Source organism: Vanessa atalanta, chromosome 1 (genome assembly GCF_905147765.1).
Source record: "Vanessa atalanta chromosome 1, ilVanAtal1.2, whole genome shotgun sequence".
Lineage (NCBI taxonomy): Eukaryota > Metazoa > Arthropoda > Insecta > Lepidoptera > Nymphalidae > Vanessa > Vanessa atalanta.
Genome location: NC_061871.1, coordinates 14,969,723 through 14,995,548, shown reverse-complemented (window position 1 = coordinate 14,995,548; position 25,826 = coordinate 14,969,723). Strand labels below are relative to the sequence as shown.

General features: G+C 38.2%; 6 protein-coding genes across 7 annotated transcripts; 3 read left to right on the top strand and 3 right to left on the bottom strand.

Annotated features, from left to right (window-relative positions):
• Window positions 1-2,528: 2,528 nt before the first annotated feature.
• Window positions 2,529-5,271, top strand: LOC125064150 (DNA repair protein complementing XP-A cells homolog). Its single transcript, XM_047670989.1, has 4 exons — window positions 2,529-2,855; window positions 3,136-3,304; window positions 3,525-3,746; window positions 4,302-5,271. Exons 2-4 carry the CDS (start codon window positions 3,144-3,146, stop codon window positions 4,732-4,734), a joined length of 816 nt encoding a protein of 271 aa, XP_047526945.1. The 5' UTR covers window positions 2,529-2,855; window positions 3,136-3,143; the 3' UTR covers window positions 4,735-5,271.
• LOC125064157 (zinc finger protein 706-like) lies at window positions 4,755-7,257 on the bottom strand. Of its 2 annotated transcripts, none has more exons than XM_047671012.1 (3): window positions 7,197-7,257; window positions 5,636-5,780; window positions 4,755-5,320 (listed from the first exon to the last, which is right to left on the bottom strand). In XM_047671012.1, exons 2-3 carry the CDS (start codon window positions 5,777-5,779, stop codon window positions 5,231-5,233), a joined length of 234 nt encoding a protein of 77 aa, XP_047526968.1. In that variant the 5' UTR covers window position 5,780; window positions 7,197-7,257; the 3' UTR covers window positions 4,755-5,230. The 2 variants fall into 2 exon arrangements, with proteins under 2 accessions (XP_047526968.1, XP_047526959.1); XM_047671003.1 differs by having other exon boundaries at window positions 6,980-7,252.
• A 2,239-nt stretch (window positions 7,258-9,496) lies between these two features.
• LOC125069596 (probable malonyl-CoA-acyl carrier protein transacylase, mitochondrial) lies at window positions 9,497-12,098 on the top strand. The gene is made up of 3 exons (XM_047679181.1): window positions 9,497-9,998; window positions 10,801-11,227; window positions 11,629-12,098. The coding sequence occupies exons 1-3, from the start codon at window positions 9,643-9,645 to the stop codon at window positions 12,022-12,024; spliced, it is 1,179 nt and encodes a 392-aa protein (XP_047535137.1). The 5' UTR covers window positions 9,497-9,642; the 3' UTR covers window positions 12,025-12,098.
• A 487-nt stretch (window positions 12,099-12,585) lies between these two features.
• LOC125069515 (very long-chain specific acyl-CoA dehydrogenase, mitochondrial) lies at window positions 12,586-16,037 on the bottom strand. Its single transcript, XM_047679067.1, has 8 exons — window positions 15,739-16,037; window positions 14,879-15,068; window positions 14,369-14,706; window positions 14,149-14,290; window positions 13,660-14,067; window positions 13,408-13,591; window positions 12,887-13,257; window positions 12,586-12,816 (listed from the first exon to the last, which is right to left on the bottom strand). Exons 1-8 carry the CDS (start codon window positions 15,810-15,812, stop codon window positions 12,652-12,654), a joined length of 1,872 nt encoding a protein of 623 aa, XP_047535023.1. The 5' UTR covers window positions 15,813-16,037; the 3' UTR covers window positions 12,586-12,651.
• A 1,754-nt stretch (window positions 16,038-17,791) lies between these two features.
• On the top strand, window positions 17,792-21,227 carry LOC125064261 (phospholipase ABHD3). Its single transcript, XM_047671217.1, has 5 exons — window positions 17,792-18,087; window positions 18,169-18,338; window positions 19,154-19,376; window positions 19,446-19,650; window positions 19,739-21,227. The coding sequence occupies exons 1-5, from the start codon at window positions 17,983-17,985 to the stop codon at window positions 20,227-20,229; spliced, it is 1,194 nt and encodes a 397-aa protein (XP_047527173.1). The 5' UTR covers window positions 17,792-17,982; the 3' UTR covers window positions 20,230-21,227.
• Window positions 21,226-24,051, bottom strand: LOC125064271. The gene is made up of 3 exons (XM_047671229.1): window positions 23,655-24,051; window positions 23,378-23,559; window positions 21,226-21,832 (listed from the first exon to the last, which is right to left on the bottom strand). The coding sequence occupies exons 1-3, from the start codon at window positions 23,746-23,748 to the stop codon at window positions 21,269-21,271; spliced, it is 840 nt and encodes a 279-aa protein (XP_047527185.1). The 5' UTR covers window positions 23,749-24,051; the 3' UTR covers window positions 21,226-21,268.
• Window positions 24,052-25,826: the final 1,775 nt, after the last annotated feature.

Below are 25,826 nucleotides of genomic sequence, written 5' to 3'. Positions count from 1 at the left end.
ATCTATTGAAATATGCTAATAATTGATTTAAAATATTTTTTTCAAATATTTTGGTGAGGGTTGGTAGTATCGAGATTGGCCTATAGTTGTTAGGATCTGAAGCGCTACCAGATTTAAATATTGGAATGACTTTACTATGTTTCATCAGGTCAGGAAATACACCATGTTGAACACAATCATTGAATATTATTGCAAGATAAGGTGCAATTAGATCAATAATTGAATTAATCACCTTTACAGAAATACCCCATAGATCAGCAGTTTTCTTAATGTCTAATGACTTAAATGTACAAATTATGTCATTGGTGTTTACAGGGGTAAAATTAAATTTTGATTTGCATTCACTTACATTTTCTTTCATTAAAGATTCGGCAATATCGGATAAAGGTAAAAAATGTTTTTTTAAATATTATTGACTCGGTTTTTACCAAAGGAATTGTCCCGCATTCTTGGAAGTCACAAATTGTTATCCCCATTATTAAACTGGGTAAGAACCCTTCAGATTGCAACTCATATAGACCTATAGCTTTATCATCAACTTAGGCAAAGATCACAGAACGTCTTTTGAAGAACCAGGAATGGTTAATGGAAAGCAGAAACCTACTTTCTCCCTCAATTTGGCTTTCGGAAGGGGTCGAGCACCATTGATACTCTAAGCACAACAGACATTCGGATTGCCTTTGCTGAGAGGAGAGTACCCTGTGGAAATATTTCCAGATATATCTTCTGCATATGATAATGTACTTCTTCCGTTGCTCAGGCAGAAAATTCAACAGCTGAGTATTACACCGAGGAATATTCATCTCATATGTAATCTGTTAACTTGCAGATCAATAACGGGTAGATACCAACATATATTATTTCCGCCCAGATTCGTCGGGCAAATTCTACCTCAAGGCTCAGAACTTAGAGCTGTGCTTTACAGCATCTTTACCCATGATCTCGATTTCTCTGTCAAAAATTTTTGTAACATACTCCAGTATGCTCATTATATTGTTTTATATTATAGATGTAGTGATGTTGCTTTGTTTTATGAGGGTTAACATATTAACTTTGTAGACAAAACAAAATTTCTTGGTATAATTCTCGAATACAACCGATCGAAGTTTCACACTCTGAACATATAGCCAATTAATGAGAAAAAACAATTAATGTCCTTAGAGCAGCGTCTGGAGTTTGTTAGGGAGCTCACCCTTATACATTAAAATTGCAATCTATAATGCAATAGTTCCTAGTCATTTGGACTATGGCCTGTTTGTTCTAGATCATTTTAATAAATCCGCTTTAGAAAAATTAAATAAATTACAATATAAATGTCTTCGTATTATCTTGGGTGCGATGAAACCCATGAAACCTACGAATGCTCTGCAGGTTGAATATGTTCATCCTCCTTTACAAATAAGGAGGCATTATTTATGTGACCGATTTGTCATCAAATTGTTACAGCTATCTTCCCATCCTCTATTGATCAAATTAAACAAACTTTCCCACCTTTGCAACCCAGATAGTCCGACATCCTCATTCCTATTAAACAGTTTCCTCGAGTATACCAACCTCCCTCACCCCCTTACCACTTTTCCTTCTAATCCTCTTTTTTCCACCTCCTTTAAAGCTCTCATAATCCTGTAATACAGGAGGATTATGAAACCTCGATCTTATAAAAGATTCTCTTGATACTAGCGTCCAATTTCAAAGAATTTTCTTAAAATGTGACCAAACACCTCCCTATATATACTGATGCCTCTAAACTCTCACCGACTGGCTGCGTTGGCGCAGCTTGTTGAATACCTAAATTTAAAATAGCCCTCAAATCCAATGTAAATGCCCCCCTGATACCTGTTTATTTTCCGGTGAATCCATTGCTTTAGTGGAATAATGTATGCCGTCACACAACATACAACAAGCAATTATTTTATGTGACTCACTAAGCTGTCTGTTGGCCATTAAAGAAAATCATTTTCGTAGCCATCAAATCAAGACTTTCTATCGTTGCTAAGATCAGAGAGGCCCTGTTGTCATGTCATCAACAAAGTCTACAAGTTCTGCTGGTCTGGATTCCTAGCCATTTCGGTATTACTAGTGATGAAATGGCAGACTCATATGCTAAGATTGCTATCCAATCTGGTTCATCTAAGCATTATGTTTGTACATCTCAGGATTTTCTCACTCTTGCGAAAGTAGATTTATATATGTATGTTAAGATAAATTCAAAATTAGAACTATTTTTCGTTTGTTAGTAAATTGTTTAAAGTAATTTATATTCTTGTCGTTTTTTAATCTATTACACTTTTGTATGCTAATTTTTTTGTGGCTTTTACACGCTATATATATAGTATATGTATTACTCTAAAGCAGCGTTGCAGAACTATCGATAGTTTGACTATCGATAGTTGACCTCGAAAACTATTCAGGATATCGATAGTATCGTATTGATACTATTACACCTTACACCTTAACTATCGATAGTCTATCGATAGTGGACTATTGATATGCAACACTACTCTACAGTCCCAAGTTTGACATCTGTCACCAAAATCCGAAAAGCGCATATTTTGTTCCGAGTTTGATATTCACATAAGTGTATCGGTATTCTTTGCGGTTATACCATACAAATCACATTAGTTTTTCATAGTAGTAATATAATAAGTTCTAGTCTAATTCTGCAATTGTATCTAATTCATACAATTATGTGACATTCTAACCTACGTAAATATTTGTATTATTGTGACTTATTTGCATTTCAAAATTTTCCGTTATAGTAAGTCCAAAAATAGAGAAATAATATAAGTCCACATATACGAAAATACAAGAAAAACAATTATTATTTAATTAAAGTTTATTCAACATCGAAGAAGGTTAGTATATAAATATTTGAATTAAATAGGTATGTTTAAACTTTTATATACCTAATATTCCAATATAATACTTAAAAGATACCATAGCAAATGACTATAATGATCTTAATGGATTTAAATAAAATTAAATAACAATGAGTTGAAATTAACTTAAAAAAATATATATTAAAATATATGTATACTGTATTAGTTTCTTCTTTTAATCTATGTTTTCATTACATTTTCATGTAATTATTTCATATACATACTTACTTTATATTGATATATTATTTCATTTCAGATCACGTTATGGACACAGACAATGAGCATAAAATAGATCACACAGAAGATATTTATTTAAAAGATGATAAGGATTCAAACACACTAACTGCTGCACAACGAGCACGGGCAGAACGAAATAGACAAAAAGCACGCGCATTAAGAGAGGCCCGATTAGTCCAACGTCCAAAGTTAGCATTTATCGTAAATTCCCATCTCCCAAATCTTATAACTTATAAAGTAAATTTAAGAGGCAGGCAAAAATAACACGAGGTTGAATAAAATATTGGAAAACTTAAATAATCAAAATAAATAAATGCAATTGTCATAAGCAGCCCTCTCACCTCAAAAACATATATGTACTCGTATCTAGTATGTACCCTACTATGTCATCATCATTGTGTCTTGTAGAAATGAGGGATGTCAAAGAGTGGAAAAGAATGTAAGTCGAGCACTGGACTCAGGCGGCGGATTCCTGCTGGAGGAAGAGCCTGCGCCCGAAGCAACGCCATGTGTGCGTCCCGCGCCCGTCGTGCACCGCTTGGAGCAGCCGCATTGTCTCGTCTGTGAACTACCCTTTCCACAATCATACCTATTCGACACTTTTGATTATAGTGTCTGTGATGCCTGCAGGTTACTACTTCTCTCATACAGCTATCAACATACTTACAACAGTTATGCTCAAAGCAGCGAGAAAATAATTAATCACTTTAATACTGTTCTGAAGTATCTAGTACAGTATAGTATAATTTTTAGTACTCAGTACCATCAAAAATGCAATTTTTTAGACATAAAGTGTGACATGCTATTTAGATATCAAACACATTTTAGGATTACTAAAAATAAAGTAGTTGGTAAACAGTATTTTACTTTAATTGCAGTGTTAAGTCAAGTAAAAAAAGTTATATAAAATAATTCAGTCTTACTCCTTTACCACACTTAATAATTTCACTTGGCAACTATGATTAAATTTTTGCCTCTTTGAGACTTATATAATACTCAAACATTAAAGTATAGCTCACTGCAGAACTTTCTTAAGAATCAATGTAAATAATTGTAAAAATTATTATGGGACATCTGGAGTAAACTCTATCATAAATTTTTAAAAAGGAATAATTCATAAATGTTGCCATCAATATTAAAGGCATCCTCCAAGATATCCTGTATAACATTTTTAAAACATTGCAGGGACGACGAGGACGCACACAGTCTCATCACTCGCACAGAGGCGAAGAGCGAGTATCTCCTGAAGGACTGCGACCTCGACTCTCGGCCTCCTGCCCTGCGCTGCGTGCGGCGCCGCAACCCGCACCGCTCGCGCTTCGCTGAGATGCGCCTGTACCTGCGCGCGCAAGTGGAGGCGCGCGCCCTGCTAGTGTGGGGCTCGGCCGAGGAGCTGCAGCGCGAGCTCGAAGAGCGACGCGCGCGCCGCGACAAGGCCGCCGGCACGGCCGCGCGTAAGCGCCTGCGCGCCCTTCGCATGGACGTGCGCTCCAGCCTGTACGACCGCACGCGTGCGCACCATGAGCATGCCTTCGGGCCCGAGACCTACGACGCCGCTGCGGATATATATAGCCGTTCCTGCGACTGCGGCCACGTCGAGACTTACGAGAAGATGTGACTCCGTAATGATCAAAGCCGTTTAATTAAATAACGTGTATATTTTGAATATAATACCGTACACAGGTGCAGATGAAGAGCGCTGGACGATGCGGTCGAGATGCCGTTGCGGCTCGATCGTATCGTCTTCGGAAGCCTCGACCTTAACACGGTGTTAATACATACAATAAACTCGACGGTAAAACCAAATGCAAATTGTAAAATAGTACAGTACTTTTGGTATTCTTAAACATAAAAAAAGCTGATACTAAATCAAAATAAAAAAATTTGTGGATCACCACCATGACACCAACAATATTATTCCAAAGAATAATGTGTATGGAATGATTTCTCAATTTAGTACATTTAAATGAAAGATTGTTTGCATTTATCGTTTACAGTTGTAGATATGCCAGTTATGAACCAACAGATAAATACATCAAGTTATAACAGTTACACTTTCTTATTCTTCTTTCACTAACTGTAGGTGTCATGATGAAAACTAATTTATTTCACATTTAAATCGCCTTCAGGTCTTCTGGTAGCTCGTTTTTAGGATGCTTGTTTTCAAAATGTTGTTTGTATGTTTTGGGATCTGGCATTTGAGCCTGAAATAAATAATGGTACATTAATGGTGTTCAACATTTTAACCTTCTGCTGCTTCTTATTATATGAGTACTTTCTTTCTTTTTAAACAACTGCCATGAAAATGAGTGTTATTATGAGTTTCATTACTTCACCATAACTTTTAAATATCTGAACAAATTGTCATGTGGGGTTTTGTTACAATCCTTACATAATCTTAGTCTTTTGATTTATAAAGTAACTGGTATTATCTAATGTTAATTTTGATCTACTAGTAAATGTAAGCTTTTTTTTATTTTCTTTTTAAGTCATTAATTAAATACCAATATTTACTTTACCTTACAAATGGCACAGACATGAACAAGAGCTTTTTGAGCAGCCTTCTTCTGATCTGTTGCACTGTGACCTTGTTGTTTTTTTAATTTGGATAATTTCTCAGCAGCTTTAGCTTGCGACTGAAGTTTCTGTTGTCCTCGAGCCATCCTATAAGTAAGTAAAATCTTAGATTCAAATAAATTATTTAATGTTTATTGTGGGATAATAATTTTTTGAGGTCTGAATCGAAAAGAAAATTTTGACTTCAACAAATTTATGGTTCTTCTAAAACAGAAACGGTACTTTTAAATCCTTCTATTTACCATTTTATTCATATAGAAAATTTGAGAGACTTCCTTACTGACTGACGAAATTCATGCAAAAATTTTAAAAAACCCAGATACTTAAAAGATCCCTTAAAACAAACTCAGTTTTAAAAAAAAGTATTATTTTTATCTCAACTGCATTACTCCATAGGAGTGGAAAAACTCAAATAGAACCATATTCACAGGAGCGCCAAATTATTTATGTTAACTACGAATAAGCTTTTAGTTTAGTAACCAATTTTATTATAAAAGAGCCCTGTTGTAGTTTAGTATCCACAGTGATTCAGCTGAGGTCATAACATTATAACTTAAATAATTGAACTAGAAAATTAAATACATTACTGTTAAAAAGTAAGTTAATAACACTAAACAAAAGTATCTACTATTTCTGAGAGTGCATTGTTCACATTCATATTACATTATTTGGCAGCATAAAAGCTGCTACAACATAAATAAAAAAAATACCATTCTAAAGAATGTGTGTTGTAGTGTTTTTTTTAAATTAAAATTCAGCATAAAAAGTTTTTAAATATGTATGGCATTCTGTCTTATATATTATATACTATTAAAAATAGTGGAGAACTCTGACCTATTTGGTTTAGTATGTTATTAAAAAAATAATTGAAATGCTTTTAATTATTACTGTTCCCACACTTCAATCATGGCTTATATCTTAATTTATTTTATCTGCATAGAGCCAGTTGAGTTATTTGTAGCATTATACCTAAGTTAATTTATCATATTAATAAAAATCGGTTATGACTAAGCAAGATGTACAAATTCAATATTTACTAGATAACACTATTGATAAATTTAAAATATTAATTTTATTGTTGCATTATTATTAATCATATACTTTTAAAAGTAAATAATACTAAACAGTTTTAACGTGGCTTCGGTGAGAAAAATGTAAATAATACGATACTTATGATAGAATCGAATAAGGTAAAAACTGAAATAACAAATCAATAATTATAAAATCCATTTGAATTAATCAAAAAAATATTTGATAAATAGATTAAAAGATAAGATTCTACATACCTTCTTGATGATTACTAGTAATCGATCTTATGGAGAATTCAAGAATGATGGAATTCTCGAAAGTCGAAAGGTACGACCAAAATAAATATTATAATTTTGACAATCCACGCGACAGTTGCTAATATTTTTTATTATACCCGTAGTTACGAACTTATATTCACAAGACGTCTCTATAAAAAACTATTTATAATTTTGCCAGATGTTTAAAAATTAATACCTGTGATAGACGTAGCCGTAAGGCGACAACTTAAAAAGGTTATAGAATGATAGAATAGTTAATACACTAGTGTTGCCAGACGTCTTGAATAGTGATTGTATAATGTGTAGTATAGTCTTAGTAGCGGGTAAATAAGAAATGGTTTCTATTTATTTTTATCTGAACCACCAACGGCCTAGGTGCTAATATAGTGTTAATTATAAGCAAAATATAATAGAAAGTCAAAAGTTACATTTTGCATATAAGACAAACAAAATTTTATGATTATAAAATATAACTTAATAAGAAATAAATAAAAGTATTTTAAAATTCAAATTATATACAAGGAAATACTTCACATGAAGCAAATATTTTTCAATTATAATTAAAGAAGCATAACTAAAATTATCTTATATAGTATACTTCCCGCTTGGAAATTAGCAAATACTCTAAGTACACGGCTATTTTATTGTATCGAGTAATATGCCTTATTTATCTACGTTTTCTAAAATCAGATTTAAATTTATTGATAGGTAATGTTAAAAAACCGTATGCCCCAGGATGTATTGACATTGTGAAGTCAGAAACAAGGTATTATATGTTTACCTTTCCTATCGTATCTATATAACGATTTTTTTCTGTGTCTTTTAAAAGACCTATTTTATTGTGAATATGAATAATATTGTTGTAAGCATAATTCGAATGGAGAGTTAAGATCCGAATGGAGTTTAGAGGTGAAAATGATGACGGATACGATTTGATCAGATGTGATTCCCGAATATATTACTCATTTATTTAAAGTTACCTTTAAATTTTGCTTTCTTGCTTTCAGACAAACAGTACATTGGTATTGTACATAGACAACACTTTGGCATTTATAACTAAATAGTATATATTATGTAAACCTAATGGAACTGAAATGTATTCTAGTAGATAACCCATTCTTAGTAAAGATCCAGACGACATTAGCCACTTAATATATACCTTGTTTTAGCTTGTTCGAGCATAGATAATACATATATACTGAAACTGTGTTCGAGTGAAGACGATTCACGCTCTACACAGTCAAATGCTTCAAATAAATCAGAGATACAATAGAATTCTGTGATTTCTCTCATGCACCGTCAAGCTTGAAGAATGAAATGATTTTAATGAATTATTTTTAAATATTTTTAATTACCTAATTTGTTAAACACGTCGATTTTTAAGTGTGAAATTTCTGTAGTCTCGGTATCAGAGATTAATCACCGATATTAGATTTATATATTCATTGGGATTTTTTGGGTATATAGGATACCTAGGCATACGAGACGAAACTTTAAAAATTGGTAGTTTGGATTCCATACTTAGATTTTAACTTAATTCTTATTATCAGAATAACGTACGAATGTTGATCGTACATGCACAAACCATGTAAATAATCGTAAACATATATGACTTAAGTCGTGTATATTTGGCAACACTACTATTTGGTAGCAATAAATAATCTGATTTTACAATGGTTCGCTCCACGAACAAAGCTGGTGTCTAGTTCATCACAAATATTTTGGAGGTCTGGGAAGATTCAGAGGATAATTTAGGAATATTTTATCATTTATCTTTAATGGTGTGTCACCTAATCTTTTGATTTCGTACCTGAATAACCTCCTGGTGCTCCGCTAAGAATGGGTCTCTCCAGGTCCATTTCTTTTACCTCTTTTATTATTTTTTAAAGCAGAGATGTCAAGCCTGCCCTCCGAATACTGAGGGGGGGGAGGGCGATGTTGTGTAATTTTTAGTATTGTTTTTTAATTACCTTGTTTGTTAAAATTTATTAATTAGATTGTTTGTTAAACACCGGGGCAATCCGAGCAGCATTATATCCACTCATTCCACCTATGCTGTGGACATCGATAATACAAGGGAACCGAACTAAGTTAAATTAAGTAATTACTTTCACCTTAAGAGGCCAGTTTTGCTTTCGTTCTTATATTTTTACTAAATTAAGAAAAAAATGTTAAAATATTACAATAGAAAGAATATATCAAAAAAAATATGTAAGTTTTATTTAGTTTCCCAACAATTCATTAATTGTTCTCTATTTATTTCATCGAATAAAATAACACCCATTCCTCCTGCATAACATTTACATTAATCAAATGAATTCCCCGCTTTCTTAATGACCCAATGAATAATATGAATAATTTCATATAATGAAATTAAAAGGTAAATATTGTTCGATTGAATGAATAACCTGTTAGAGAGACATTCATGTCAAATTTGATGTGTTACTTAAATGTCAAAATGTCACTTGTCATTGGTAGATTGACGAATGACATTTATTAATGCACACCCAGCCTTCAACTCTTCACGGTGTATTGTTTAATATAAAGAATTCAAGCATGTTATGACTCTTGTATTGAATTGACTATTTTATTGTGAACTTGAACTATTATTTATATAATTAGTTTGGTATACCTATGCCTCGATGAAATCCTTACTTAGCCGCGCCATTTACCACACAGGGCAGCGATCCTTAAAACGCTTAGTAAATTCAAAAGCGGATAACATAAATGAAAATAAAACCCCGTTGCGCCGACTTTTACAAGATGCTAGTGCATTCGCTGAAGTCGGTGCGGTTACGCCCGCTGAAGGAGAGTTAGAGTGGGCCACCCAGCCGTACACAATAAATTCCAAGAAAGAGACAACTTCATACATTGATCCCAAAGATACGACCGTACTATTGTTTCCAGGACAAGGTTCACAGCATGTAGGAATGGGTCGACGATTACTGGAAGTTCCAGCTGCTAAGGACCTATATGAACTTGCTGCTAGCATTGTTGGGTATGATTATTAATAATAACTTGATGACTATTGTGTATTAAAGTTTTTAATAATAAGAATAAGTAGTTCCTTATGCACCAAGATTAAAACTTTTTTGATACTTAACATAAATAAGAATATTATTTCATGTTAACATCTAAAACAATTGACAGACATATTTTGCAAGCAAATAACTACTATAATAAGTAACAAGATCCTATTAACTAATAATTATTACATAAGCAGCCTGTAAATTTCCCACTGCTGGGCTAAGGCCTTCTCTCCCTCTGAGGAGAAGGTTTGGAGCATATTCTTAATTATTATTAACAATTCTAATTTGGTTTTCTTGATTAGGTTTATTAATCCTATTTTTTTATTATATATATATTATCTCTCATTTGTTCTATTCCAAACATGCCCTAAATAAAGAAATGACTTTATCCTGAAAAGAAGATTAGGTCTTAGCCCCACAATTGAACACGGTTAATTTCTTTACTTTAAAGAAATATTTGAAACAACCTTATATAATTGTTACTCGACACAACTTAGTGCAAGTAAAATAATAATCATATATAAAACTGTTGGTCATGCATCAAAACTCTTTCCATCTGCATTGGATTTATCCTCCCCCAGATTGTAAAATAGAGAGGATAGAGTGCCCTACAGGGCTAGTCCCATCATGAATACATGCCATGGTCAAAATTGTAGTAGGTGGTGCAGAAGTCACCGTCATTAGTAACTAGAGCTCCAGTTTCACACTCTCACTGATCCCCTTTGCAACTACAATATCCATGAGTTCTAGTAACTCTGCTTATCTTCACAGCTGGGATGTAGGGCGCGTGTGCCGCGAGGGCCCCGAAGACGAGCTCCAGCGTCGATGCCAGACGGCCGTCATGGTGACGTCGCTGGGCGCACTAGAGCTGGCGCGAGAGACGCGACCCGGCGCAGTGGAGCGTGTACGCGCCGTGGCCGGCTTCTCGCTGGGCGAGATCTCGGCGCTCGTGTTCGCGGGCTCGCTGCCCTTCGAGCAGGCGCTGCGCCTGGTGGAGCTGCGCGCGGCGGCCATGGAGGCGGCGGCGCGCGAACGCAGCGGGGGCATGCTGACGGTGTGGCTGACGCCGGACGCCACGTTGGCGCGCCTGCTGGCCGCCGCCCGCCAGCACGCCGTCTCGTCCGACCTGCCCGACCCAGTTTGCCAGATCGCCAACTACCTCTTCCCAGGGTGTAAAGTTCTCGCCGGAGACGAGGCGGTAAGTTTTTCCGATAAAATGGATTAGGTTATAATAATGAATTCTGTCTCTCGTTTCTTCAAATAGTTTGTGATGGGTACTTTTTTAACCTAAATTAATCTTATATAATAATGGAAGCAACTAAACTTGACTTTGACTTTGAGACGATTACGTGTTCCAGAAATCAGTAATCAAGATCAAAATATGTACCATTGATTTATTTTCATAATACATTTTATATATTTAGATTTTCGCCTCAGTTAAATATCCGATTGTATTGTTACAATTGTGTCTTATGCAATTTCATAGAAAAGATATAACAGCAATATTAATAATCATTAACCTTAAGTGAATTCGATTCGATAAAATTGAAAAGTAATAAGTCTCATTCGACCCATAAAATACAAGACAAACATGCGCAGGCGCTGCGGTTCGTAGAGAAGGAGGGGCGCGCGTTCGGCGTGCGGCGCAGCGCGCGCGTGCGCGTGGCGGGCGCCTTCCACACCGCGCTCATGGCGCGCGCCGAGCTGGCCGTGCGCGACGCGCTGCGCCTGTGCGACGTGAGCGCGCCGCGCGTGCGCGTGGTGTCGTGCGTGGACGCGCGCGCGTGCGGCGACGCGGCGGCCGTGCGGCGGCGCGTGGCGCGACTGACGGCGGCGCCGGTGCGCTGGGAGCAGACGCTGCACGCGCTGTACGCGCGGCCGCGCGACGCCGCGCAGCCGCTCACGCTGGCGCTCGGCCCGGGCGGCGCGCTGCGCTCCACGCTCAAGCTGGTCAACGCGCGCGCCTGGGACTGCTCGCTGCAGGTCGACGTCTGACGTCTCTTGAAATGATTCTCGTGTAAATATTAGTTTAGGTTTTGTAGTGCTGTATTAAACTGTGTTTTCGAGTACTATCCGTTTTATTATATGATCGCTTCCCGATTCTTCGGCTCCGGTAGACGACACGTGGTAATTTTTATATTTACGTATTAACAGTATATATACTAACCAATTATGAAAACATAAAAATAATTAATTTACCGTACTAAACTAAAACGAACGATCGAGGAATATCTTTGTTTAAATTTATGTTAGAATTCTGTTACGCTTTACCACAATACTTGGTGGTACACAGTACCGATATAGTCTTTAGATATAACGCGATTGCCTAGAAGATTGCTATTCACTCGGACCTCCAAGATGTCCCAGATCTCCCAGAGATCACTTCTGTGGAACGATTTTTACGGACACTGGAAGTTACAATTATTAATTAAATAGGCGATATCGGACAGGAGACCTGTTTCTCACTCTCGGTAAATTACGACAGCACCAGGCACTAAAAAACGGGCGGGCGAAAGAAGATAAAGGATTAACAGTGTAATAAAATAAAACGACGGATCAGTATCTAAAAATATATATATTTATATCGAAAATAATTTAATCTGTCTGTGCGTCTCGCTGCGGTCAGACGTTGTGCGGGGTGCGCGAGGGCTGTCCGCCGGCCTCCGCAACGGCCTGGCCCAGCGACGTCAGGCGCTGTCCGTGGCGCAGCGCCCGCGGGGCCAGCGCGCCCGCCAGCGAGCCCATCCGCTCCGTCGCCTCCTCCGCCCACGACTCCGCCAGCCCCATCTGCACAGCGCACGGTCAGTCTCGCATCGCGTCACCCGCCGCAGTGGCACTCTCGGCGCGCCTCACTCACCTCGTGCTGCGCCGACGGCAGCTGCAGGCGCTGCGCGCGCGAGGCCCGCGACAGCACGGCGGCGGTGGTGTACGCGTCGATGGCGCCGGCGGCCAGGCGGTTGAGCACGAGCTGCTCGTCGAGCACGCCGCGCCCGTACTTGCGCAGCGTGGCCTCGACGCAGGCGCCGTACTCCAGCACGCGGCGCGCCAGCTCGCGGGCCGCGCCGCGCAGCTCGGGCGCCACGAGCGGGTCCAGGTCGGCGCCGCGCGCGAGCCCCACGGCGCGGGTGGCGCGCTTGCCCGCCTCGCTGAAGATGAGCCCGAGGTGCGCCGTCGGGTTTTTGAAAGCGCGCATCAGCTCCTGAAGGTGCGAGCCGGCGAACTGGATGCCTGCGGATCGGATTGCACGGTTACTAGTTTCGTTCGATGCTCGGCGAGATGCATGCTATCGACGAAAGCGTAAACGTTTTAAAACAAGAGTCTAACGAATATTAAACTTGACAACAATTTTATGAATTGCGTTAGAAAAAATCGTGATACCTGTGAGCGCCACGAAGAGACGCAGAATGTCATTGGTGCCCTCGAAGATGCGGAAGATGCGAAGGTCGCGCAGCACACGCTCGAGTCCCGTCGCTTTCATGTAGCCCATACCGCCCAGGATCTGGATGGACTCGTCCACCACCGTCCACGCCGAGTCCGACGCGAACACCTTCGAGATCGCCGCCTGCGTAGAGATGAACGTGATGAGCCGAGCCACATGGTGGTCTCCCTACCCCCCCACGCGCGACCTACCTCGAGGTGGTAGTCCTGGCAACCGGAGTCCATGTTGCCGCTCACCATGTAGGCCAGCGACTCGGTGACGTACTGCAGCATAGCCATGCGCGCCAGCTTCTCCTGCACGCTTCCGAACTCGCACAAGCGCTTGCCGAACTGCACGCGCGTGGCGGCGTGCTCGGCCGCCTGGCGCAGGGCGGAGCGCTGCGTGCCGGCCAGCGCAGCCGCCATGCCGAAGCGCCCGTTGTTCAAGATGTTCATCGCCACCTTGAAGCCGTTCCCTACGCCGCCCAGCACGTTGGCCACGGGCACCTTCACGTCCTCGAAGTACACCTCGGTGGTGTTGGAACAGCGGATGCCCATCTTGTTCTCGGGCGGGCCCGATGATACGCCGCCGAACGAGCGCTCTACGATGAATGCAGTCACCTGAAACATGAGTGGCTCATATATGACAGTTCTCAACTCCTCCAAGTTAAACTCGGCCATGAGAATCTAAAAGATACTGACCTTATCGACGGTCTTTCCGTCCTTTTCGATAGGGGTTTGAGCGAAAACTGTCATGATTTCTGCAATACCACCGTTGCTAATCCAGATCTTTGAGCCATTAAGGATGAAATGTTTGCCGTCAGGGGCCAACACAGCTCGCGTTCTGTAAGAAATGGTGTCATTCATTTTAAAAGGTCAAGCCGCGTACGACATCACTCTAGAATTTGGACGCAATGATTACTTGATCGATCCGGCATCGGAGCCCGAAGAGGGCTCGGTCAGACAAAAGGCGGCATACTCCCCGCCCGTGACGCGCGGCAGGTAGTGCGCCTTCTGCTGCGGGTCGCCGAACAGTAGCACACCTTTGAAGCCGATGGACTGGTGAGCGCCCAGGGTGATGCCCACACCAAGATCGTGTGCGCCAACCACCTCCACGAGACGCGCATACTGGGTGTTGGATAGACCTAGCCCACCCAGCTCGGTCGGGACCTGCAGTCCGAAGGCGCCCAGCTCCCACAAGCCGGCTAGCGTACCATCCTCGATCTGTGCGTCCGCGTCGTTCTTTGCGGGGTCGTTGACCTGATAATAGCAATCTAGTAATCTTTGAACTTGATTTAAATACCCACATATAGGAAATAGTTGAAAAAGAGTGAAAATTCATCATGTTATATGTAGTCATAATCATTCCATTTCATCCACTTAATGGGGAATTGGTAGAAGTGATGAATAATGTTATCGTAGTTATAAATACCTCTTGAAAGAACTTTTCGACAGGAGGTACAAGCTCAGTGAGCATCTGACGCTGGTCATCAGAGAGTGGTTCGGGGAAAGGGAAGACCTGCGAGGGCTCAAACTGTCCACGAAACAGGTTGAGAGTGAAAGAAGTGCTTTGACGTGCACTGCGAGGTGCTTCAGCCGTTGCAGCCGTCGCCTTGCCACGGCTGTAAATAAGTTGAATCAGTTTTCTTCACATTAAACTTATGTAATGATTAAATAAAAAAAGAAATTGGAATACCATTACAATAAATCATTATTGTTTCTAGTGTTAAAATTCAAAGAGGCAATAAGAGAAAGTAAAAATTATCTGCAAAAATTTAAATCTAAAATGCAGGATTACCATCTCCCAGAGTATTGCTTTTTGTAGGAGATTTTAACACAATTGCACAATATTTTATAGTAAATGAAAAAACATTATATATTGTTATTATTTAACATTGACAAAGTAAAATAAATGTGATAATTATCTTCAATTAAAAGTATTTGTATTTCAAAACAGTGATAGGAATAACTATTTATATTTTACAATAAAATAGAGTTTATGTATTTTTTACACTTAAGACACACATTGATTTACCAAAAAAAAAAAGTATCTTTTTGACAAAAAATAACAAACATTAAAATAGACACTAAAAGATATTCATACTTTAATGCCTATTTTAGACACAATTTAAAAGTCTAAAATACGTGACATAATGATTCTATTTTTAAAACATCTAATAAGTTGATATTGAGATGCCCTAGATAGTTATTTGGGCAAAAGTACAAAGTCCAAGGTGGTGACAGGAGAGTAGAACATATGAATGTGAAATGAATGGTGGACTTTGCACTCACCTATGAACCGCTATCAGCCTGTTGCTGCTGCCGATGCAACGACTGGCACATGCTACTAATTTTGTTCCCTTCATCTTCACAATTTACAATAAGTAGGTCATCAATTGAAAATAATTTAAAAAATGTATTATTATCAAGATAACTGATTTAACATGGTAAATTTGATCAGCGTCTCTATGCGTTTGTATTGCACTTTAAATTTAAATTACTATATCTTAATGATACTGTTATTACTTAGAAAACCAATCGTCAATTAAGATACAAAATAGCACCATAACGAAGACATAAAGTTTGCATCACTGTCATTCTGACATTAGCAAACTTAGTACCGTAAACTGATTACCGACCCAAAGCTAAGTCCACTGTCCAAGTGACATTTCCTGACAATCAGACACTGACTGTAACACCAGGTGTGGCTTGGGCTATTGGTCCTCGTAAAAAGTAGTCAGTACTGCGCAACCAAACATAGTAATCATAATATTATCTTCAAATTACTTAAACCATATTTATTAGCAACCCTTATATATATGATTGATTTACAATAATAATATAAAGGATCCCATCTAATTAAAAAGACAATAACGTATGCCCACATAGGTACTCAAAATTGCATTTAATTGATATTACTGTATATCATGAATCTTAACACCCGAATATGGCATTAAGTGAAAGACATTGAAATGTTTTTGAAAAAAAAACTGTATATCGTCCTCAAAAGTTTGGGAAAAGTCCGTATTATTTAGCAATGCTCATTAATTTTAGTAATTATTTACGGGGTATTCGCAATATTTTAGGAAACTTTGACTTGTTTGTTATGGACGACACCCAATTATAGTAAATCGTTATATAGTAATAAAAACGTGATTTGAATGTAGATCTGTATAAAGTTGTGAAGCGATTTTTTCACAGATTGATTATCACCTAGGTTATGCATTGGCTTTAGCTAGTATTAGATAAAATAGTGATATATTCGCAAAAGTGGTCCAGGTTTTTTTTATAATGAATATTATTTTTGATAATTATTGAAAGAATTTAGTAACATGTTCAAATTAAATACCGATAATATAAGATGCCGATACAGACAAAAATCAACCAAAACTAATTTTAATGTTTAAAAATGAGTTAGAATAAATAAACAATTGTTTGTAAAGTTGTTTCATTACAAGAAGATCTATGCAAATAAATCGAATGGTAAATAAGCATATTATACCAATTACCATCCTGATACTATATAAAGACGTAACTTAGATATCGTATTGGATAGTAAATAGTCGGGGCTCGGTAAATAAAGGCAAATTTGTCCATGGCCTTGTCAAAATTTGTTTTTGGCTCTTGTTTATCGACATGGCAAATGCCAAATTGACTGAGAATTGTCTTGCAGCTGTTTATTCATTTGGTCGCGGTGATCATTCTTAGGTAGAAGAATGGCACAGCCACTGACTTTTTTTAATGCACCTGCTGTGAAGTCAGTAACAAATGTGGGTTCAATTACGTCTTGAACAATAACCTACTCAGGGACAAGAATAAGTTCAGAATTCGGCTGTGTTGCTTCTCGACTATCACCAAAGCATAGATGTAGTGACTTTGTAGATGTTTTAGGTTGCGTACTTGAATCAAAGGCCAGAGCAAGCAGATTTTGATCGAATTAAGTACCATCTCTGTTTGGCCACAGCGCACCACCACGGACAGAATTTGACGAAAATCACCTCCAAGTAAGAAGAGTTTGCCACCGAACAGCACGTAATCATTGCCAGCGATAAAATAGAAAAATCGATTAACTGAAAATGAAATACTTAAAAATGTAAAAACACGATATCCATTTACTACCATAAGCATAGATATTAAGTCCTCCCTTATAACATTTTGCGTTTTGGAATATATTTACCATTGTTTCTTAATAAAATTTATTTTAAATTATAAAGGATGTTTTTAATTTTAAAATTGAATTAAATTGTTTAACTCTATATTATGCATGTATTTCAATTTGGAAGTCACAAAAATATTTTTAAATGCATACCTACAACTAATGTCAATGTCGAATTGAATTTGAAGTTGATTGTGATTTGTGAATTGTTATGACCGATTTTAATTTTAGGTTTAGTTTTAACATTTACCATCAGTGCAGTGTTCACTGTTCAAGTTCAGTCCATCGTCAAACATTAATTACCTTCGATATGTTAAATTGCTTCGGTTTAAATATTTGTTTATGATCTTCCTAATTTTGTTTAAAAGAAATATTTCAACATGTTAGGAGTATTTTTGTATATTTTCGAAGTGAAAAAAGAATTATTAGTATGTTTTTCGTTATCATTGTTGTACATAACCTATTATCTCGTGGAAGTCGTCAAGGTAAAATCAATCAACATTGTTATAAGACTGAATGAGTAGTCAAGTGGCACCTATATTAACACACAATATTTTTTATTACAGAAGCCAACGTTGATTTGTCGCAAAGGAGAGTTTCGACAGTTTTTGGAAGAAAATGTTCCAATATTGAGTGAGCCCTACTGGCCGACACCTTGGTGTGTCGAGTCTAGATTACAAACTGTTTTAGGCTCAGTTTTGCGATCACATTTGCTTTCACATATACACTATCGGCGGTATGTAGACAATGCTATTGTTGTTAAATCCAAATTTATAACATATTCATCTTCAGTATCTTAAGAATATCAAAATAGGGCATAATATGACTTTTATGTATTTTTGAGAACAAATAAGTCTACTTTGCCATCAGTTGATAATATTATATGTGTGGTAGTTGGGTCTATATGTTGTAGTCATATAAATATATTTTAGCTAAGACAATCATCGATTTCAGTTTTAAAAATGAGATTGTATTGAGTGAGTAACACAATTGATTTCATATCAACTTGATAACCAGTATCAATATATAGTTCAATTTTGCAAGTGTGCGTGAATGACCTAATTCACCACTACAGCAAGTAATAAATGAACACCTGTACCATGTATCCTATTTTAAATTTTACTTAAAAATTGTGTTTTCTCTAAAATACTTTATTATGTATATTTTGAAAAAAAAATTGTAGTTTCAGCTGCTTCAAAAAGGAAATGAAATGAAGTAGAAACTAATTTTATATCATTTAGATGGATAATAATTTAATGATATTTTAATGACTATATGAGTCATAAATAAATGATATAGACCAATGGATAGTGATATATCTATTTTCAGATTAAGATACTGCAACACTGTTTGACTGATTATCATAAAACTAGGCACATCATATATAATTTACTATATCAATTGTTTCATAAATAATGTTTTCATACTATACAATTGCAGTACAACAAATAAACTTGTAGTAATAAGCTATTAAGTGTTCAATTTCAATTACTTTGATAATTTCTGTTCGATACTGATATATAAGTACAGTTATAATCATTATGCAAATAGGGAAATACTGCGATTGTCTGACGGTGGGCAAGTAGCTCTCGACTGGGCGGAAATCGAAGAGGAAACTGAAGACGGCAGTCCCCGGCCGGTGATGCTCGTGCTGCCCGGGCTCACGGGTGGCTCGCAAGCCGACTACGTGCGTTGTCTAGTGGCTGCAGCCCGTCAGCTCGGAGCACACTGCGTCGTGTTCAACAACCGCGGCCTCGGTGGCCTGCCCCTCACGGTGAGACTCCCCTGACCCTCGCGCGTCCCGAAACCATGTCCGACGCTTATCGTCACTTCCTGTCCGTAGACACCGCGGCTGTACTGCGCCGTGTCGCACGCCGACCTGGCAGAGGTGGTGGAGGCTGTGAGCGCGCGCGGGTCGCCGCTGCTGGCGGTGGGAGTGTCGCTGGGCGGACTCATCCTCGGGCACTACCTCACCGAGCACGCGGAGCGCGCCGCCGTCGTTTTGCGCGCGGCTTTCGTCGTCTCCTCGCCGCTGGACGTCATCAAAGGTGGTCCACTAGCGCTCGCTTCGGTATGAAGAGTACTGCTCGTCATAGTGAATTGCTTTAATTTCTCTCGTATTATATATTCCATCAGGAGCGGAGTGCATCGAGCGGCCGCCGCTAAACACGCTGCTGTCGTGGCACATGGCACGCAACCTGCGCAACACGGTGCGCGCGCACGCGCCCCTGCGCCGCGGCCCGTGGGACTGGGCCGCGGTCGAGCGCTGCCGCTCGGTTCGACAGTTCGACCAGGCCTTCACCACCAAGCACTTCGGCTTCCCGTCCGTGGACGACTACTACCGCGCCGCCACTCTGCGCGACAAACTGTCGCGCGTGCGCGTTCCCCTGCTGTGCCTGTGCGCCGCCGACGACCCCTTCCAGCCGCTGGACGTGCTGCCGCTGGCGGAGGCGGAGCGCAGCGCCTGCGTGGCGCTGGCGGTGACGGCTCGCGGGGGCCACATCGGGTTCCTGGAGGGCTGGTGGCCGGCGCCGCCCGCTCGCGCGCCGCACGCGCAGTACATCGCGCGCATGTGCCGGCAGTACTTCGCCGCCCTGCTGGCGCGGCCGGCGCCGGGGGATCGTTAGTGAAGCTTCGGCTTCACGGGTGTTGCTGTCTCTAGATCATTGTTAGGTAATTCTTTGACTGAAGTTTACCCGAGTGATGAGATTCCTTCGACGGCAATATCGTTAACAGTTTCGCAGCAATACATTCATTACTTCTGTTAAATTTATACGACCAAGTTTCTGTCGACGACGATACGCTGTAAAGCACGAGCACTGAACGGCATTTAAAATTAAGTATTATATTGTTTTGTTGCACAGAGTTGTATAAAGTAAAATATATAAATAAATATACATATTATTATACGGTGGCAACTGGCGCAGAGAGCCAGAGTCTGTTGTGATATTGTGAATAAGTAACGAGTGAAAACCACTGAATAGCGATTCTAGGCGTCAAGAAGCAGTATAGTTAGATTAAGACGAGACATTATTTTATTTGAGAGTCCTAAGTGTAAATGTAGGTTGAAAATTATTTACAGCAAGAAATTTATTTACAGAGCTTCTCACCCGAGTGAAAGATTAAGTATAATTGATTAAATGTAAGTGTTGTGTAACTTGAGACTGAACGATCCTTCACGCCTACTCCTGTATGTGATACAAATAAAATGGGACAGAAATTATCGAAATGTCGTTGCAAGTTCCAATATTGTGAATATACATTTGTATGAGTCATTTTTACATTTCTCTCTATCGACATTCCCATTTTACGTGCATCGAATACTTTAAATAAAATAGATTTCGATGTGTCGGCTCGAGAGAGGTGATGAATGAAAATATCAATATTATTTATGGCATGAATATTTATTGTATGTACAATGTTTTCGTCCAAAGAGATAATAATTAACAAATCTGTGATGTTAGAGCACAACGCACGGCCTGCGCTTAATATAGTCCGTCGGCGGAGCGCGTACTAGGATAGGTGTTACCGTCGTTACATTAAATATTTATACGTCGTTATCGCGCTCGACCGCACATATCTGAGTTTTTATCGTTTATATTGAATAAATATGCATCGAACCGAAGCATGAAGTTTCATTTCAAACACGGGGCGGGGCAGGGGCAGTCAAAGCGCGGGCAGATCGGCGCCCAGCGCTCGGCAGAAAGCGGCCACCAGGCTCTCGGCCCGCCGCAGCCGCTCCGTCTGCGCCAGGCCGCGCGCCTCCGCCCCGGCCGCGCCCAGCGCGCCCAGCGCCTCGGCGAACGCCTCCGCGCGCTCCACGGCCGCCTCGTCGTCTTCCTCCTCCCCCTCCTCGAAAACGCCCTCGTACTCCTCGTCCGACGACGTCACGTCCGCCGAGGCGAGAGCGGGGACGGCGGCGCGGTGCGCGGGCCGGTCGAGGCGTTCGAGGCCGCGCCAGGCGTGCGCGTGCAGAGCCGCCCGCACCCTCTCCGCGCCGTAGGTGTCCGGGAAGGGCGCCTCGGCGTCGTCCGCTTCGGCGTCCGAGTCGTCCTCGGCGCTCTCGCGCAGAGGCACGAGCTCGTAGCGGCGGCGGCGCGCCCAGTCGAGCAGCGCGGGCGCGGCGCGCGCGCCGGCGGTCACGAGCAGGCGCACGTGCGCGCGCGCGCCGCCCGCCGCTGCGGCGCGCGTCCTGCGTTCTTCTGCTACTTCAGGAGCGTTTTCGTTGTCCTGTTTTTCACATATAGAACTTAATTCTACAAAGATGTATGCATTTATTATCTATTCTGATCGTGCCATTTAGAGATTTCTTTTTGGTATATTTTTTCAAAACCTTCAATTATATACAGAGTGGCGCCGACGTTATCACATTATACGAAACGGCGATTTATATTCTATAATATGAGGCTGATATAATAGAAAAAATCTAACAGACGAATAATAAAAACATAAAATTTTCGAACAAAATAATTCACACGAAAAGTAAAACACCATTGACGCAAAACTAGTTCAATAACTAAAAGGGGATCAAAAGTAGGCTAAATGCACAATATTAAGCTTAAAACCTCATCTTATTTCTAAAAAAACTACATCATTATATTACAAAGAAAAAATTCTTATTCAATTAAAAATATATTAACTTACTAACTAAAAAAAAAATTAAATTGCATTATTATTATTATAAATTTATTAATTATATATTACTATTTTTTTTTCAAAATTACCTATCAACATTGAAACTCATCACTCATTGTCGCGTGCTACACTCACACATAAACATCACTATTTTCTATGTAAAATGCCTATAGGTACAAATATAGCGTGGATAAGATGTTTTGATCTGAAATACTTCTGTACTTATTTCAACTGATATTTGAATATCATTTATCTTTTAGAACTATTTAAAAAATTTAGATATTTTTTTGATCACAATACTTTTTAACAACTTCTAAAAGGAGGTTCTCAATGCAAATGTATTTTGTATTATTGTTCATTCAGCACCATGAACCAAACATTTATTAGGTACTTTAACTTACTACCTTAAATAAATAAAAAATCTTAGTGTCTTTAATTTATTGTATTTATTTATGAACTTATAATGTAGATGCCATTTATACTTATAAATGTAAAGCTACCACCAGTTTTGAAAGAAGATTCTACTGAGAATAATTTGCAATCCTGCCTAGAAGTCAATAAATACTAAGTGCATGCTTTTTTATTTATTATATAATCTTATATTGAGTAATTTAAAGCTTTAAATTTTTTTGACTTGAGCTTTACATTAACAGTTACAATTTACAGTTTCTGTGGGCAACAATTGATTTTAATATTTACATAGCTTTTATTTTTTATATGTGTGTATATTCAATATATTATAATTATTTCAGTAATTTATGATTCATATGTCATTTTTTTTTCTATACAATGGGACATAAAATCCATAAAAAATTTATACAGAATAAATAATGTAATAGTATCACAATGCTTTATATTGATTGGCTTGACTAAAGTAGTTGTGCTTATACACATATATGCAGTTCCATGCACACAAGCTTAAAAGTTGACAGATACTGAGAAATGGCGCTTGAAATAAGTGCTCCTAAGTCAATTCATAATTGCTAAATAAAGAAGTCAATCACAGACAAATTATCAAAATAGTTGTATAATTCAAACACTCAAGTGATAGTTTGGAAAAATCAATTATAGACTTTAAAAATGCTTAGGATGTAGAAGATTGATCAAAATTTATTACAAATAGATCATTGTTAAACATACCTCATCATTTGTGATAAAGATTATGTGAGCCTCAATTTGTTCCATTAGTGTGGGAGGGGGAGACTCATTGTCAGCTACGGAATACATTTCTACATCTACTCTGTAGTATTTATTAATGATTGGCCACACTCTACTCTGTGGTACTTTCCCATCAGCTTCTAATGTTTTGTCACCAATAATTTCTAAAAATGAAATTTTGGTATAAATATATACCTACTAAGTTAAATGTATCAAATTTAAGTACATTAAAAATAATGAACACAATAAGCTTTTTTACCTGATAACAATACAGATGCACTGGTTAAATCAAATGCACTTATTAGAATTATAGGTAAAGACCGATTTGGTGTAATATCAGCACAATTCTCCATAGTAGTTCTTCAAAAGTATATTATACCGTATTACAATAGTTTTCTCGTAGGTATGAATGTCAAGCGTTCAAATGTGTTACTATTGGCTAATTAGTTTAAGTACATTTTATATTTATTAAGTCGTTTTGATTTATCTTCTTTTATTTGAAAATTAGTATATTCTTTAATCACAGATAATAAAATAATAATCATTTTGTGATTTAAATCATAATTATTAACATAAGTTTCTGCTTTGTAATTTGTTTTCTTTTCTCAATACCTAATTAACAATGATAACATAACGAATCACGACTGACGTCTGAAGTGAAATGTTAATTCTGACGTTGACTTATTATTCTGGTTATTTTATAGGTAATGTATTTTTTTCTTTTTATTATGGTGTGTATCTATGGTATATATCCAAGAAACAATGTTACGATCCGATGGCGCTGCGAAAAAAGCTGAAGCAATAAAACGATCCAAATATTCGTGCCTTATGTCAAATTCCTTTTTTGTCCCATTTGCTGTCGAAACAATTGGCCCTTGGAGTAGGAGTGCAAAAAGCTTCATTAAAAGTATAACAGCACACCATATTGCCTCAACTGGTGACAAGGCTGGATCAGTAGATACACAGAATTAGAAGTAGGCTTTTTGTTAAAGATAAGATAAAAACACATTAAAAGAATATAAAACGACCTCCACAAGTGGTGCCTCGTTCCGCTGCTGTGAGTTTCTCTGAGCCAGGGCTTTCATCTCGAAAAGATTAATTAAAACACTGATATCCTTCCTATAAAACTAGGAAACGCCTATATACAGTAAGACAAGTGGCTTATAGTTAAGATTATAGATTTAAATAACATAATAGATGATTTGCAGTTAAATATAAATAGGTATTTAGATTAAAAGCTCTATAAAAATCTGCTTAGATTGCTCTGAAAAATTTTTAGGTAAAAAAGGCCAAGCCGACTATTTGAGACACCTTTGTATGATAAAGTTTGGAACAATTAGTACCGGCTAAGCGATTTAAAATAGGGTATTAACCCTCTTTTAAATCAAAATTTTAAAGATTAACGATAGACACACGCCCATAATGTCTCGAAGGAATAATTGAGGATTTAGAGGAAATTGGATTTAATTATCAGTATTTCACTTATTCCTTAAGTCTTTTCAATCAATTTTTAAATATTTTCCGCTCCATTCATGATAAGCTTAGTGAATTAGAAACAGCATTAGGTTTAAGTAAAATGTCTGTTTTACATAAGTCGATAATAAATTCTACAGAGCTTTTGCATTTATTTCAATTAATTGATATCCTTATGTTTTCTGCAAATAAACAAAATTTAATTAATTTAGAGGTAACTTTGAATGTACAAGTTTACCTTAAATCAAACCAGATAACGTTTTCAATTGTAGAACCATTAACTGATAATAAAACCTACACCTATGATAAATTGTACTCCTTACCTATACGCAGTGAAACTAATAACCTAATTTATATAGTAGTTCCCGAAAATCCTTTCCTATTAACGAGTGGAGTAAAATAGCAACCGATAAAACGGGCGTGCATGGATATCATCAAAGGCCAATTCTTGTGTGAGAGGACAACCTAAAAATATATCCAAAGAATACCTGTATAGAGCAATTAATCCAGAATCAGTATAGTGACTCAATCTGTATTCAACCAACCCAATTAATATGAATCACTAAGGTTCCAGAAAATGGTTTTAGACAAATGGATAGTATATAGTGACCAATAAGTCGTCGTCGCATAAAGCTGTGAAAACGATATCATTAGACAGTCTATTCAGACATATTGAGTATAAATGAAAATTGTTGTGCCAAGCTGGTAAATCTCACAATCACATAGAAGGATAACGTTTGAGAGAATCCTATTTTTATCAACCGACTCCTATAAAATCAATTTGCCAAATTTAAAGAAGAACAGTGTTAGTGCCGCGAATTTAATGAATATTAAACAAATGAAGCTCGATGACGTAAAATATTTGAATCAAGTGTTAAAGCAAAGTGAAAGTCCATAATGCATTGTCCTATAACTTAAGTTCATTTCAACCATGTTCTATTAGCTAAGTAACCATTGT

Excerpts from the sequence above, each read along its gene's own strand:
- LOC125064271 (XM_047671229.1), bottom strand. The coding sequence starts at position 23,748 with ATGGAGAATTGTGCTGATATTACACCAAATCGGTCTTTACCTATAATT. Across the intron at positions 23,560-23,654 it reads TGCATCTGTATTGTTATCAG|AAATTATTGGTGACAAAACA; the intron begins GTAAAAAAGCTT and ends TTTCATTTTTAG. Across the intron at positions 21,833-23,377 it reads TCTTTATCACAAATGATGAG|GACAACGAAAACGCTCCTGA; the intron begins GTATGTTTAACA and ends TGTGAAAAACAG.
- LOC125069515 (XM_047679067.1), bottom strand. The coding sequence starts at position 15,812 with ATGAAGGGAACAAAATTAGTAGCATGTGCCAGTCGTTGCATCGGCAGC. Across the intron at positions 14,291-14,368 it reads TCCGATGCCGGATCGATCAA|AACGCGAGCTGTGTTGGCCC; the intron begins GTAATCATTGCG and ends CATTTCTTACAG. Across the intron at positions 12,817-12,886 it reads TGCCGTCGGCGCAGCACGAG|ATGGGGCTGGCGGAGTCGTG; the intron begins GTGAGTGAGGCG and ends TGCGCTGTGCAG.
- LOC125069596 (XM_047679181.1), top strand. The coding sequence starts at position 9,643 with ATGAAATCCTTACTTAGCCGCGCCATTTACCACACAGGGCAGCGATCC. Across the intron at positions 9,999-10,800 it reads CTTGCTGCTAGCATTGTTGG|CTGGGATGTAGGGCGCGTGT; the intron begins GTATGATTATTA and ends TTATCTTCACAG. Across the intron at positions 11,228-11,628 it reads TTCTCGCCGGAGACGAGGCG|GCGCTGCGGTTCGTAGAGAA; the intron begins GTAAGTTTTTCC and ends AAACATGCGCAG.
- LOC125064261 (XM_047671217.1), top strand. The coding sequence starts at position 17,983 with ATGTTAGGAGTATTTTTGTATATTTTCGAAGTGAAAAAAGAATTATTA. Across the intron at positions 18,088-18,168 it reads ATCTCGTGGAAGTCGTCAAG|AAGCCAACGTTGATTTGTCG; the intron begins GTAAAATCAATC and ends TTTTTATTACAG. Across the intron at positions 19,651-19,738 it reads GCCGCTGGACGTCATCAAAG|GAGCGGAGTGCATCGAGCGG; the intron begins GTGGTCCACTAG and ends ATATTCCATCAG.
- LOC125064150 (XM_047670989.1), top strand. The coding sequence starts at position 3,144 with ATGGACACAGACAATGAGCATAAAATAGATCACACAGAAGATATTTAT. Across the intron at positions 3,305-3,524 it reads CGATTAGTCCAACGTCCAAA|AAATGAGGGATGTCAAAGAG; the intron begins GTTAGCATTTAT and ends TGTGTCTTGTAG. Across the intron at positions 3,747-4,301 it reads AGTGTCTGTGATGCCTGCAG|GGACGACGAGGACGCACACA; the intron begins GTTACTACTTCT and ends AAAACATTGCAG.
- LOC125064157 (XM_047671012.1), bottom strand. The coding sequence starts at position 5,779 with ATGGCTCGAGGACAACAGAAACTTCAGTCGCAAGCTAAAGCTGCTGAG. Across the intron at positions 5,321-5,635 it reads ATGTCTGTGCCATTTGTAAG|GCTCAAATGCCAGATCCCAA; the intron begins GTAAAGTAAATA and ends TATTTATTTCAG.